Below are 13,061 nucleotides of genomic sequence, written 5' to 3'. Positions count from 1 at the left end.
TAGTGACCCCTTATTTTTGATTGTATGGGAAAGAGGACTTCCACTGAAGAAAGACAGTCATACGCGTTTGAAATGACATGGGATTGAGTAAATAATGACAGAATATTCATTTTCTAACTTTTTGGAACTTTATTGTATGAGTGAACTCCATGTAACATATCTGCTGCTAGTCAAAACATGAGTTAATCACTGGTTAAATCAGGATTAAACTGAAAAATCTAGGTCATATCTGCATTCTTAACTTATCAGTACCTCTTTATTTTCTGCAGGTGTGATTAGTAACTGGACGGACGAGAGTCGTATTCCTCCCTGTACTATCTATCAGGCTTTCAAATACTTCCTGGACATAACCACCCCTCCAAGTCCCCTGCTACTGCAGCAGTTCGCTCCTCTAGCGACTAATGAGAAACAGAGAAAGAGACTAGAGGTGCTCAGCAAGGTAAGAAAACACTGAATAACTGCACACACTCATGCATTTCCCTAATTATCATGTAAGACATATATTTGCATCAATACAAGCCGTGCTAAAGCTCAGTAATGATCTAAGACCCATTTTCACCCGCTTCTTCCATATATAACAAAAGGCGCCACGTCGCCACATGCGTCCCTGCCTTTTCCGCCTCAAATCAGCAGTAATTTTCTCAGTTTGATAACTTATTAGCTCTGAAAATCAACCCCCTCCTCCCTACTTTTCTCCCTCCCGTGCCAGTTTATTCTCTCTCACACGAGCTTCTCAGTGTCAACACCAAGACATGGAAATATTTCTCTTTCATTGCCTCCCACTGAAACACTCTTTAATGTTGCTAAAAAAAGCTGCTTAGTTAGTGAGTCATCCTTTCTGGTTCAGATGATTCTGATGAAGGAATGGATCGAACTAGAGGAGATAGACAGAGGGACATTGACACATTCTTTGCAGACATTCTTTCAGCTGAGTTCATATCAGTGAGGATGGCAACTCCCCACAGTTTTTATCTGCCTGTATAAAATGATAATTTTGTATATTTAAAGTGTTCAATTCAAAAGTTTGGGGTAAGTAAGATTTTTTAAATGTTTTTTTTTAAAAGAAGTATCTTATGCTCACCAAGGCTTCATTTATTTAATCTGTTAAAGCAGTAATATTGTGAAATATTATTACAATTTAAAATAAATGTTTTCTATTTAAATATATTTTAAAAATGTATTTTATTTCTGTGATGGTCAAGCTGAATTTTCAGCTCCAGTCTTCAGTGTCACACGATCCTTCAGAAATTGTTCTATTTTGCTGATTTGTTCTCAAGAAAGATTTTTTTATTAGTATTATCATCATTGAAAACAGTTAATATTTTTATGGAAACTGTGATACATTTTATTTCAGGATTCTTTGATGAATATGAGTTTAAAAGAACAGCATTTATTTGAAATGGAAATCTTTTGTAACATTATAAACATCTTCACTGTCTCTTTTGACCAATTTAGTGTCCTTGCTGAATAAAAGTACCAATTTCTAAAACTCCGCTTCATCAGCTTTTCAGATTCACTAGTATAGTCTAGTAAACATAACTATTAGAAATATACAGTCTCTATAAACTGCAGTTTTTGGTTCCTTTTTTGTAGCTTTGTTGAATGAGAAAGAACAGCATGGACATTGTGCTAGATAACCTTTTATATTTGAAAAAATGCAGTGCCATGATGGTGAGTCGATGGTGACATAATTTTCTCTTTAAGGAGAGATCTGAAAAGACCTTTCTGGCTTCATTTTACACTGACATGACTAACACATTTAGGCAAATTTGAGTGCTGACAGGTTTTTTTTTTAAACTCTCTTCTTACTGTCATTTCATAGCACAAGGTGCTTGCAGAATGTTTTGAGCCATTGCCTATCATCCAGAGCGCATGTGCCAAACCAGAGCTACTGGGAACATCATAATGATATTATATGCTTCATTCTGTGTCTCCTCAGGGTTTGCAGGAGTATGAGGAGTGGAAGTGGTACAATAATCCCACCATAGTGGAAGTGTTGGAGGAGTTCCCATCCCTCCAGATCCCCTCCACCCTTCTCTTGACCCAGCTACCCCTCCTACAGGCACGATACTACTCCATCAGCTCCTCTCCAGACCTCCATCCAGGAGAGATACACCTCACTGTGGCAGTGGTGTCCTATCGGCCCAGAGGTAAAAAATAAAAAAATGTGGCTTCCTAAGGCATTGCTCTTTCATAGCTCTTAATAGAAGTTTTAGTTATGATTCATTTAATAATGAGTTTTATATCAACACAGTAAAAATGCTTAGAATTTTTACACAAAGACTGTAAAGATGCTAAAGTAAAAACCTTATTGGTAACTGTAATTTACCTTACACCATATATGGAGAAAAACGTATGTATGATATGTAATTTTACTGTAAAATACTGTCACATTTATGTTTTTGCAAGTTAAAACTGATTTTTTTATATAATTAAATATATTTAAAAATATATTAAAAAACAGTAAAAGGACATTACCACAAGTCTCTGCATGACACATCATATGATTTTATTTCACATGTATATTTTTTTCTTTTAATTTTTGTCATTATTAATTTACATTAGGGTAATTTATATCGAATTTGATGTAATTTAGTTAATGTTTATTGCATTTTGGTGTTGTGTGTTGTGTTACCCTGGTGGTGTTTTGTCTTTGTGTACAGTACATTCTTTTCCTGTGCACTCTCTATATATGAGTATTGGCAGGCCTTGTTTTAAGGACAGGTCACTTATGATGAAATCTAATCAATTATTTTTTTCTGTTTCACCACCTGTATCAATATGGTGGTTATCAGTATATTTTAATGTACAAGGCAGATTTAGGTAGTTTAAGCAAATTAGTAAATGAACATCATGTCACAGAATAGATAGTAATAAACTTTATGAAAGATAAAAAAATATAATAAACGTAATAAAAGATAAATAAATAAAGCTACATAATCCATATATATTGGATAAATATGATGAGAAATTTTGAGTTCATATTGAGAAATCTTTAGATTGCAGAGTTTGGTATCTTGGTGATCTGTACACAGTTACACCTTTTCCACCAGCATGAACCGGGTGCTACTTCAGAGCCAGTGCTATTGCTGGTTCGGAGTTGGTCTGACTGGAGAGCCTTCTAAGAACCAGTTTGCCTTTCCACTGGGTGCGGCAGTGCCAAACACAGCGGGCTTGTTCAGGATGCATCGGCGCCGGGCGGACCGATCGGCACGCGATTTGCATTCTGGCGCCGCGGCGAACGATCCGATCAGCTGTCTGCCTTCCAGCGATTCTGAAGCACCGCCGGTCGGCTGAACGATCACAAACAGCATAAAGAGCTGTCTGCCTCCCAACACGCTCCATGTTTAGTTTATTTTCAAATATGCACCGTTGGTCATGGTAACCTTGCCCCCGCAACCTGCACAAGCAGTGCCCAGACCGGGTTTGGAGCTGGTGCTTTGCCGCTTTGAACTAGGCCTGCTCCGAACAACCCAAACTGCTAAACAATCCTTATCAAGATGTCACAGTGGTGTGACGTTCATGCATTGCTATTGTGTTGGTTGTTCTCATTTGGCTTCATTTGGTTTAAAAAGATACTGACCTACGTCATCGTGGACTTGACTACGCCTTTGGATCACAAACCAGACTGAAGTGTAGCATATATTTTTTTTTTGTGTGTGTGTGTCTGTGCTTAATGGACAATCCAGCTGTTCTTCTCCTCCTGCTGGAGTAGGGGGATCGCTCCCTTGAGGACCATACACAGGATTTCTTGGATCCACTAATTCCCCAGACAACTGTCTGATGATATTTTATTACGTGGGACTTAATACCACCAACAAAGGCAAAGTTGTCTGGGGAAGGTCCTCATGGGTGCCTAACCGCTTTTGTGGAGTGGATGCTGGCGAGCAATGATTCACCACTCACCACCTTCAATGACAACGAGGTACTTGCCATCCCCACTCCCAAACCAGAGCCAAGCCAGTCATCATCCACACACAACACGGAGCTATCGTGTGAGCCCAACGGCATGGAGGCCATTAAGGGTGAACTGCAGCTGGCCTTTGTAGATTTACTCTCTCTTTTTGACCCTTTATTTTCTTCATCTAAGCCCAGCTCTGTCAGTCTGTCTTCACTGATTCTAGCCAGCGCTGAATATTCTGAGTTTTTCCTGGTTTCTCCCAGTCACAAATCTATTGAATTTTCTCTGGTTCTATCCAGCCCTGACCCTCCTGAATATCTCAAGCTCCCACCCATCCTCCCTATCTCACCTCTGCCTTCTGGTTCTGTCTTTCTCTCAATCCCTAGTCTATTATCCACCTATCCATCACTTCACTTTCTGCCAGCTGTAGCTTATGCCATTCCTGTTCTCAATAACAATCCTCAATAACCATCCTCTTCTTTGGCCTGTTATTTTGCTAGCCCTGCTGGACTGCTTCAGTTCAGCCTGGGTCCTGCACCTGCCTGCCACCACATCTCACCCCAGCCAAGCAATCAGCCCCAGCTACACTGCTGTCCATCACCCACTCTGCGCACCCTCAGCCTGCTCTTGCCTATGTGGGTCCACATCGGGGATTTCTACCATCAGCTTCACCTTGGCGTGAGGTTCCCCTGTCTCTGCCTCCAGCCACAGGATCCAGGACTCCACCTCAGTCCTTCGACCCTCAGACTCTGGCTTGGTTCCTAGCTCCCTCATCTCCACCATGGCTCGTCACCGGGCTCATTCGTCCCTTTGGTTTCACCTTGGTCAGTCATCGACCATCCGCCGCCTCGGGACTCCATTCCTCCGGCTTCGGCCTTGTCATTCCATCCCTCTGGCTCTGTCAAGGCTCCTCGTTCCCTCTGATTCTGCCTTTATCCTCAGTTGATCCAGCTCCACTGCGGCTTTCCGGATCCCCGCCTCCATCACGGTTGACGGAGCCTGCTGCTTTACCTCAGCCTTCAGGATCCTCAGGGTCGCCCAGGCTGCACACCTGCTCGGCTCTGTCTGGGTCACCATCCATGATGGCATCATCGCAGCCAGGAGCTTACACTCCTGGATCCTCCGCCCAGGTTTTCTCCATGGCTCCTCCCTCCTGTGATTCCACCGTGGGCCTTCGTCTTTGCTGGGCTCTTGTGATCCACCATCTGTCTCCTCCTGCTCTGGCCCACCATCCATCTCATCACACTCCTGGCTCCTCGCTGGCTCCTTCATCCATCATCGCCTCCCTGTTCCTGCTTGCTCCATCTCATATTTACTGTTGTTACTGAATTTTGATCAAATAAATGTAGCCTTGCCTTGGTGAGCATAAGAGACTTAACAACCACAAACTTGTCAGCAGTAGTATTTTTGCTTCATTTTGCTTTATTTGCTTGATCAATATGCAGAGGTGATGGTCACCGTGATGGTCACAGATGGTGGTCACCGGAGACATATTTGAGATGCTGATTGTACCAGGTGTTATTGGTAATGCGTCTCTGCTCATCACTTAAACACCAGATGTTTAAAGCTGGTGTAAACAGGGCCTGATGCTGTGTTTAACCAGTGCAATCCACTTCACTGTGTTAAAAACGTTTCCAGTGCTTCTGTCACTCGTCTCAAACTGTTAGTCACACTAAACAGCCTCTCACTTTCAACAGTTACAATGACATACGGCCTGAAAACTCCAATTTCCCCAACAGCGGTATGGTGTGAATAATTGGGTGCTTAATAAGAGACTGTGAACTTAATTAGCAATTTGACTGAAGTGCCTAATGAATTGTGTATTGTTGGAAGAGAAACCGGGCTGGTTGTCTGTGGTATAAGTCTGATTCTGACTGTTCATCTAATAACTGCTCATTTATTTTAAAGATAGGGACTACATAAAAATTAAATGATCAAATTAATTCTAGATCTGCTCATTTGCTGTTAAGCCTTTCTAGTTAACATGCGCGAAAGCGAAACTGTGATCTAATTTCTCTTCCACATTTTAAATGCATTGTAAACATGTAATTATGTGCATAATGGCATGATTGCTGCTAAAATATAGCAATTTCACTCCATTTTAAGCAAGTGATATCAGCCCTGCAAAGTCCTAAATTGTTAGGCGTTAGATCGGTGTCAGAGGGTCTCAGCTTAAAGGATTATTTGTTTTATTCTGGCTAGATGGAGAAGGTCCCATACACCACGGAGTGTGTTCCTCCTGGCTCAATAGCTTGGAAGAAGGTGATACGGTGCCGTGCTTTGTCAGAGGGTAAAGCATTTATATACAGTACTTCTCAAATATGTCCACTAATAGTAGTTTTCTTGTGGATTTGATTAAATCAAAGGATGTATTTTCTGTTCCAGGGCTCCAACATTCCGTATGCCCAAAGACAGCCAGGTTCCGTGTATTCTGATTGGTCCAGGCACTGGAATTGCTCCATTCAGAAGCTTCTGGCAACAGAGACTGTATGATATTGAAAACAAAGGTAGGCTTTTGGTTGCTTCTGAATTTAAATAGTGCAATTAAATTTACAGTTCTGAGAAAGGAAAGCGCATTTTGTTTGATTAATTTGTTACCAAATACATTTATAAGTGTAGAGTAACACAAAAGTGTATGCATCCATCCATACATTTGCTTGAACTTGCACACTCAAATTTAAATAATTAATTTAAATTTCCAGTCCTGAGAAAGAGAGGTCTAGCATTGTTTGATTCATTTGATTTCATTCAAATTCAGTGACATTTCATCACTTTTTGTAGAATAAAATGAATATCTTAAGCTTTTAAGATATCTATCTTAAGCTTTTATTTTGTTTATTCATGTAATTTTCTTGGAATTTAAATGGTGCATATAATGTCCAGGTCTGAGAAAGGTTTATCATTGTTTGATTCATTTACCTAATGCAGTTATATTCCAGCAACCCTGGAATATCATATTATTAATTAAAATAATTAATAAAATAAAATTTTTTAAATCACATAATTACATAAACAAATAAAAAAATACACAATTCAAATAATCACATTTTTTACATTTTATAGTTGTATAATTAATTGAAAATTTGTATAATTCACATAATTACATGTACTTATACTTTAATACACTTTGGCATTTGTCATTGAATTAAATCTTAATTTTGCCGGGTTTTATTTAATCAGGAATCAAGGCATGCCCCATGATCTTGGTTTTCGGTTGTCGGCAGTCACAGATTGACCACATTTACAAGGAAGAAACCATCCAAGCCAAGAACAAGGAAGTGTTTAAAGAGCTTTACACTGCATACTCCAGAGAGCCTGGGAAACCAAAGGTTAGAATATGATGCCTTGGCAAATATTAGTGAGGATATTTCAAATCCATTTATACTCCAGCATTACTGAGGATTTAGCTAGCTGCTCATGTGAATCATAGAGATTAATGGGAAAATGAAAAAATGACACTTTTGAAGAAAGTCTTTGATTTTCACTTTTGTTTTTTAAATTCTCAGAGCAAGGCAAAGCATTTCTGACTGATCAGATAACAGTGGCACCATGCCTTGTGGCTCTTTGACATCTATTTAGTCCCTTAACTCACAATTTCTCATTCTTCTTTTCCTCTCAGAAATACGTCCAGGATGTGCTTCGCGAGCAACTGTCTGAAACAGTGTACAAGTATCTGAGAGAAGAAGGAGGACATATCTACGTCTGTGGAGACGTCACCATGGCTGGAGACGTACTAAAAACAGTCCAGCAGATCTTTAAACTGCATGGAAACATGTCTCTGGAAGATGCTGGCTTCTATATCAGCAAACTAAGGGTTAGATCACACTTTTTCCAAACTTTATACTGTAGTTGGTGGTGGTGCTTTTCGGCCATTAATTTAAAACTGACCCTATATATATTAAATATAACTTTTATATATAATCAACATAATTTATTTGAATGAATGGAATTTTTTGACATTATATTTAGCATTTTATGAGTATACAACAATTTATCAGCAAAACTAAGGGTTAGATCACACTTTTTTCCCAAACCTTATACTGCAGTTAATGGTGCTATTTGGTCATTCATTTAAAACTGTCTCTGCGTAAGCAAAGGTAAAGTACAAGGTCATCTAAGAAGTTTGATTGTTTATTTTTTAATTAAATTTTATTTTTTACATTTATATTTATTATTTAATGATTAATTGATCATTTATCAGCAAAACTAAGGGCTGTATCCCACTTTTTTCCCAAGCTTTATAATAAAGCATATAACATTAGTTCTGGCACGTCACGTTAGTCAAGCTTGCATCAGCTGACTCTCAGCTGATCCCCATCTACCTATAGGAATGTGACGCCTATCACGACATTCCTTTATGTGATCCTGGAGCACAAACCAGTCTTAAGTTGCTGGGCTATATTTTTAACAATAGCCAAAAAACATTGTATGGGTCAAAATTATTGATTTTTCTTTTATGCCAAAAATCATTAGGATATTAAGATCATGTGCCATGAAGATATTTTGTAAATTTCCTACCGTAAATATATCAAAACCTAATTTTTGTTTAGTAATATGCATTGCTAAGAATTCATATGGACAACTTTAAAGGCGATTTTTTGCACCCTCAGAATCCAGATCTCAGTCAAATATTGTCTGATCCTAACAAACCATACATCAATGGAAAGCTTATTTATTCAGCATGTAAATCTCAATTTTGAAAAATTGACACTTAAGACTGGTTTTGTGGTCCATGGTCACATATAAGGTCCCAAACTGTATGCCAAGTATCAATCATTTTGACTGTAGTCCTGACAGAACTGTAGTTAGTGGTGCTTTTTGGTCATTAATTTAAAACTGACCCTTTGTGTGCAAAGGTACATCAAGTACTAGTTCAAGTAGAAGTTCTAGTTACTTGTACTCGTTAGTAGTTTATTTATTTATTTTATATATATGGTTAGTTTATTTATTATAATATTTATATTTTATATATATATATATTAGTTATATAACAAAATTTGTTGAATAAAATAAATGGTATTTTTAAATTTTATTTTCATACTTTTGTGATTAATTGACAATTTATCTGAAAAATTAAAGGTTCGATCCCAGTTTTTTCCAAACGTTATACTATATTTACTGGCTCCATTCAGTCAGTTATTTAAAACTGACCTTCTGTGCAAAAGTAAATCAAGTACAAGGTCATCAGAGATGTTCCAATTGCTTTGTCAGACTGTTTTCTCCTTTTTTCGTTGAAGATGAGCATCGATACCATGAGGATATTTTCGGTGTTACCCTGCGCACTTACGAGGTCACCAACCGTCTAAGGTCGGAGTCTATCGCATTCATCGAAGAGAGCAAGAAAGACACGGATGAGTAAGTCCTGTTTGCTTATTTTCCATCCATACTCCTCTCTCCTTGAGTCGCCTTGGGTTATCCGTGCTTGTAGGAGGACTTTGTGCTCTGTAGATTACTGTAGATACAGCCTCTGGACCAGCATCACTGAATGCCTGCCGTAACCATAGAGACGGAGGCTGAGAAGAGGCTGCAGTGTAACAGGATTAGTGAGAAGAGAGTGGCTGTGCTATTCTCTGTTTGTGCTCTCACAGATAAGAGCTTGTTCATCGCACACTCGCTGTGAGAGCGTAGGGAGGGAGAAGTGCTTTAACCGTAGTGTGCGCTTAACTGGCCTTTTTGCTGGATGGCCACCATAGTTCCTCTGAGAGGTGTCACTTATTTTGATGTTTTATGATGAAAGTCCTTGTGTTGGAGGACGAGAGCTACCTAACGGTCCCTAGCCATGTGTCATCTGACACTCTGTTGGATAGTGGGCAATACTCAATAAATAAATATATAACGAGATAATTAAATATTGTCATGAAATGTTGCAATGAATTCATAATGTTACAATGAAATGTGAGCTTAATTACGTACATTAAACATGAATGGTGTTTATTTTTGGGCTGTTAATTGCTTACTATTTCTAATGGAATTAGTTGCATGATATGCAGATTGATTAATCAAATTAATTCCAATTACATCCCACATTTACTTATGTAAAATGGAAAAATGACATGGAATATGAAAAATACACTATTGTGAAAAAATTTGGGGTTGGTAATGTTTTAAAAAAAAAAGCTTTTGAAAAGTCTAAGGCTGCATTTATTAGATCAAAAATATAGTAAAAGCAGTTAGATTCTATAATTTCATATAACTGTTTTCTATTTTAATATATTTTAAAACGTAAATTATTCATGTGGTGGCAAAGCTGAATTTTTCTCTCTTTGTATATTCTTTAATCTTTATTTTTTCCTTTTACAGGGTGTTTTGCTCATAGTCGCATTTTCCATCCATATCGCTGGTTTTTTTTCATGCTCTAATCAGCCAACAAGAAGCATGATGGGACGCCAACCATGATTCACGAAAACTGTGCCAAGTTTGTCTGTTTAAAATTTTCTTTTTTCTTTTTTAAAACGGAATATTTCATTTTCTTTGCTAGGTCTTGTTTGATGTGCATCTCTATGATCAAAATCTGTGTTAACACAAGTACATTTCACTTGAATTCTGAATGCACTTTTTATGTGTCTTTATGCTTTGTCCTGAATAATGGACTGCGTGCACTTAGACATGGCCTGCCTTTTTTTTAACGTGTAAGCAAGAACAGTGGCTTTCCTCATGTGCAAACATGCATAAATATTGACTTTACTATTAAGAGGTGAGACCTTTTTGGTTTGGTTAGTGAGTCTCGGGGGTTTTGTGCACATTTTGATGAAAGACCAAGTCTCTATCCGTGGTAAAAAGAGAGGATGTGCTAGTATTTACAAAAAGTGAGTCTGTTTTAAAGAACAAAAACATGGACTAGTTCACACTGTCCTTGGCCTTAAAAGTGGGTACAGTGGGTTATGATAATATTGAACATAAAATGATGTTTAAAAAAAAAATAAAAAATACCAGAAACAAACAAACTTAAAAACACTATGGTATGACTTGGCAGTTATTTTTATTTTAACACTTTTTTTTTTAGCATGTCAAAAGAATTGGACAAAAACAGTGGAGGACTGAGAATGAACTGATATATGTCAGCATTTCTGTAGGTGGAAGACGAGTTAGACCTGTACAAAACCATGCTCTGTATATTATCACTTCTAAATGAAACACACACTGCTAATTGATGGCACACTGGTTACCTTGCATCTGAACGTGCTGAAGAAGTGTAAGATGAGGTTAGATATTCCCCGAGGATAGTAGTAAACATCTGTCTTGTTAACAACTAGCCCTCAATATAGAATGAATTACAATGGAATTTAAGAAAAAAAATAGAGTGATTCTTTTTGTTATTATTATTTTCTGAGACACCATTTAAAAACATCTTACTTTTGAAATTAAATCAGTGAAAAAAACCTGACTGTGAATTTTAAGACTGCATGGATTTTAAAGCAACTGTATGCAAGTTACCTTCTTACTCAGTTTCAAAATCATTCTGATAGAACACTGACTTCTATTAAGGCAAATGCACCCGTTTCTGCGATATATATATATATAATCTCATATATATTATATATATATATATATCTCCAAATAATAAGATGAGACCACATAATACACAAAACTACATACAGTGGCTTTAATATTGATCAAACTAAGATGAGACCACCTTTCAATATCTTTCAATATGCATTTATCTCAAGCTAACCATAAGAAAAGACTTTTTCAGGAGACTAAAAAATCTCTCTAGGCTGGTTCTTTTATGAAACATCCTTGAAAGTCTGATGAAAATGAAAGAGGTGATGGACCTGCTTTGCTTTATTATACTTCCTCAATATCCCTTCTTCCCTATTTCTCTGAGACATGGCTGTGATGACCCTTCTCTTTGACTCCAAACTGAGACCTGGATCTCTTCTTTAGATCAACTGTTGTAGTTGCTGTTTCATATTAAAGGGTAAACGTTTGCAACAAAAAGCAAAAAATCAATGCGCCGCATAGTTCATTTTTGCATGCAATGCCTATTTGTTGGCTTTGAAAGGACAGTTTTCTGGAAATGAATCCTTCAATAAAAGTCACTGTTTTGCTTTCAGAAAACGTTCAGTTAGATCCTTGCTTGCTTCTGATTTGCTTTGAAAACTTTTGAGTTATGAGTGGCCTCCGGCATGAAAAATATTACATGAGGTAATTTGATTTTGAGGGACTTTGCTTTCTGTTGTCTTTCTGTAGGAGAATATTCTTGTTCTATGTACGCTGTTAACACTGAATGTTTCCCTCCCTACAGTTGGGTTTTTCACCGTATAAACTCTGTGATTACAAAAAGTTGGGCAAAAAAGAAACACTCACATGCATATATTAAAATCAGTAAATATCTAAATATATAATATGTACAAGAATTTTTTAAGAATGTATTTTGATTATGGCTATTGATTTGGTTTTGTCCCTCTGAGTTGCTTGTAATATTACGTGAATATGATGTTTAATTAGTTTGGGGGAACCTGAAGCATTATTCTGAATGCATGATGTTACCGTCCTGTTTTCTCTTATCCTGCACTGTGTTTGTTTAACTGTTGTGATCGCGTCCTTCCTCTGTGACTGGACAGAGAAGAAGCTTACGGGGTTTTCTTTTCTCTTTTTGTGTTTGTTCTTTGCTGCTGCTAAGAGAAACTGTTCCAATCAATTTCCGCTGTGAATCTTCTATTGTGGAATTTCGAACATTGAAACATTTGCCATTTTAATGCATATACTGCAAGAACTTTGCATCTACTTAATAATAAAAACATTTGTATGTCAAGACTGGAAGTCTTTGCCATTCTTTCTACGTGAGGACATTTTAAAATATGCACCTGTAAAGTTTATTTAAGACATTTGTAATGCATGAAGGGATATTTGAATTGAAAATTTGAGGTCAGAGATTGCACTTTCATGGCTCAGGAGCTTATGGTGCGTTTCATTGAAATGTCAATTTGGTTTCCTTCTGAATTTCCATGGAGAAACAGAAGAAATGTAGAGACTGTAGAGCTTCCATGCAAGAGTTTCAGACATTATCTTATTATTTATTTATTTATTTAATTTTTTTTTTAAATGTCAAATGTGCAAACTCTGCAAAATAAATATTAAATATACTTATATTACCTACATTTTAGATTAAAAATAAACAATATAAAGAATATGCTGTAAATGAAAGTAAGTGGTAATT

General features: G+C 37.3%; 1 protein-coding gene across 1 annotated transcript in view; it reads left to right on the top strand.

Moving 5' to 3' along the window:
* LOC109079125 (nitric oxide synthase, brain-like) overlaps nt 1–10,302 on the top strand; it is a 45,679-nt gene extending 35,377 nt beyond the window's left edge. Inside the window, exons 22-29 of the mRNA XM_042752931.1 lie at nt 270–439; nt 1,940–2,150; nt 6,104–6,191; nt 6,287–6,408; nt 7,082–7,230; nt 7,521–7,716; nt 9,139–9,256; nt 10,202–10,302. Coding sequence (XP_042608865.1) covers nt 270–439; nt 1,940–2,150; nt 6,104–6,191; nt 6,287–6,408; nt 7,082–7,230; nt 7,521–7,716; nt 9,139–9,256; nt 10,202–10,217 — 1,070 coding nt within the window. The 3' untranslated portion in view covers nt 10,218–10,302. The remainder of the gene's footprint in view (nt 1–269; nt 440–1,939; nt 2,151–6,103; nt 6,192–6,286; nt 6,409–7,081; nt 7,231–7,520; nt 7,717–9,138; nt 9,257–10,201) is intronic.
* The last annotated feature ends 2,759 nt before the right edge of the window (nt 10,303–13,061 follow it).

This window comes from Cyprinus carpio, chromosome A5 (assembly GCF_018340385.1).
Source record: "Cyprinus carpio isolate SPL01 chromosome A5, ASM1834038v1, whole genome shotgun sequence".
In the NCBI taxonomy this organism is placed as follows: domain Eukaryota; kingdom Metazoa; phylum Chordata; class Actinopteri; order Cypriniformes; family Cyprinidae; genus Cyprinus; species Cyprinus carpio.
The sequence above is the reverse complement of the archived record's forward strand: the minus strand, read 5'-3'. Positions and strand labels throughout refer to the sequence as shown.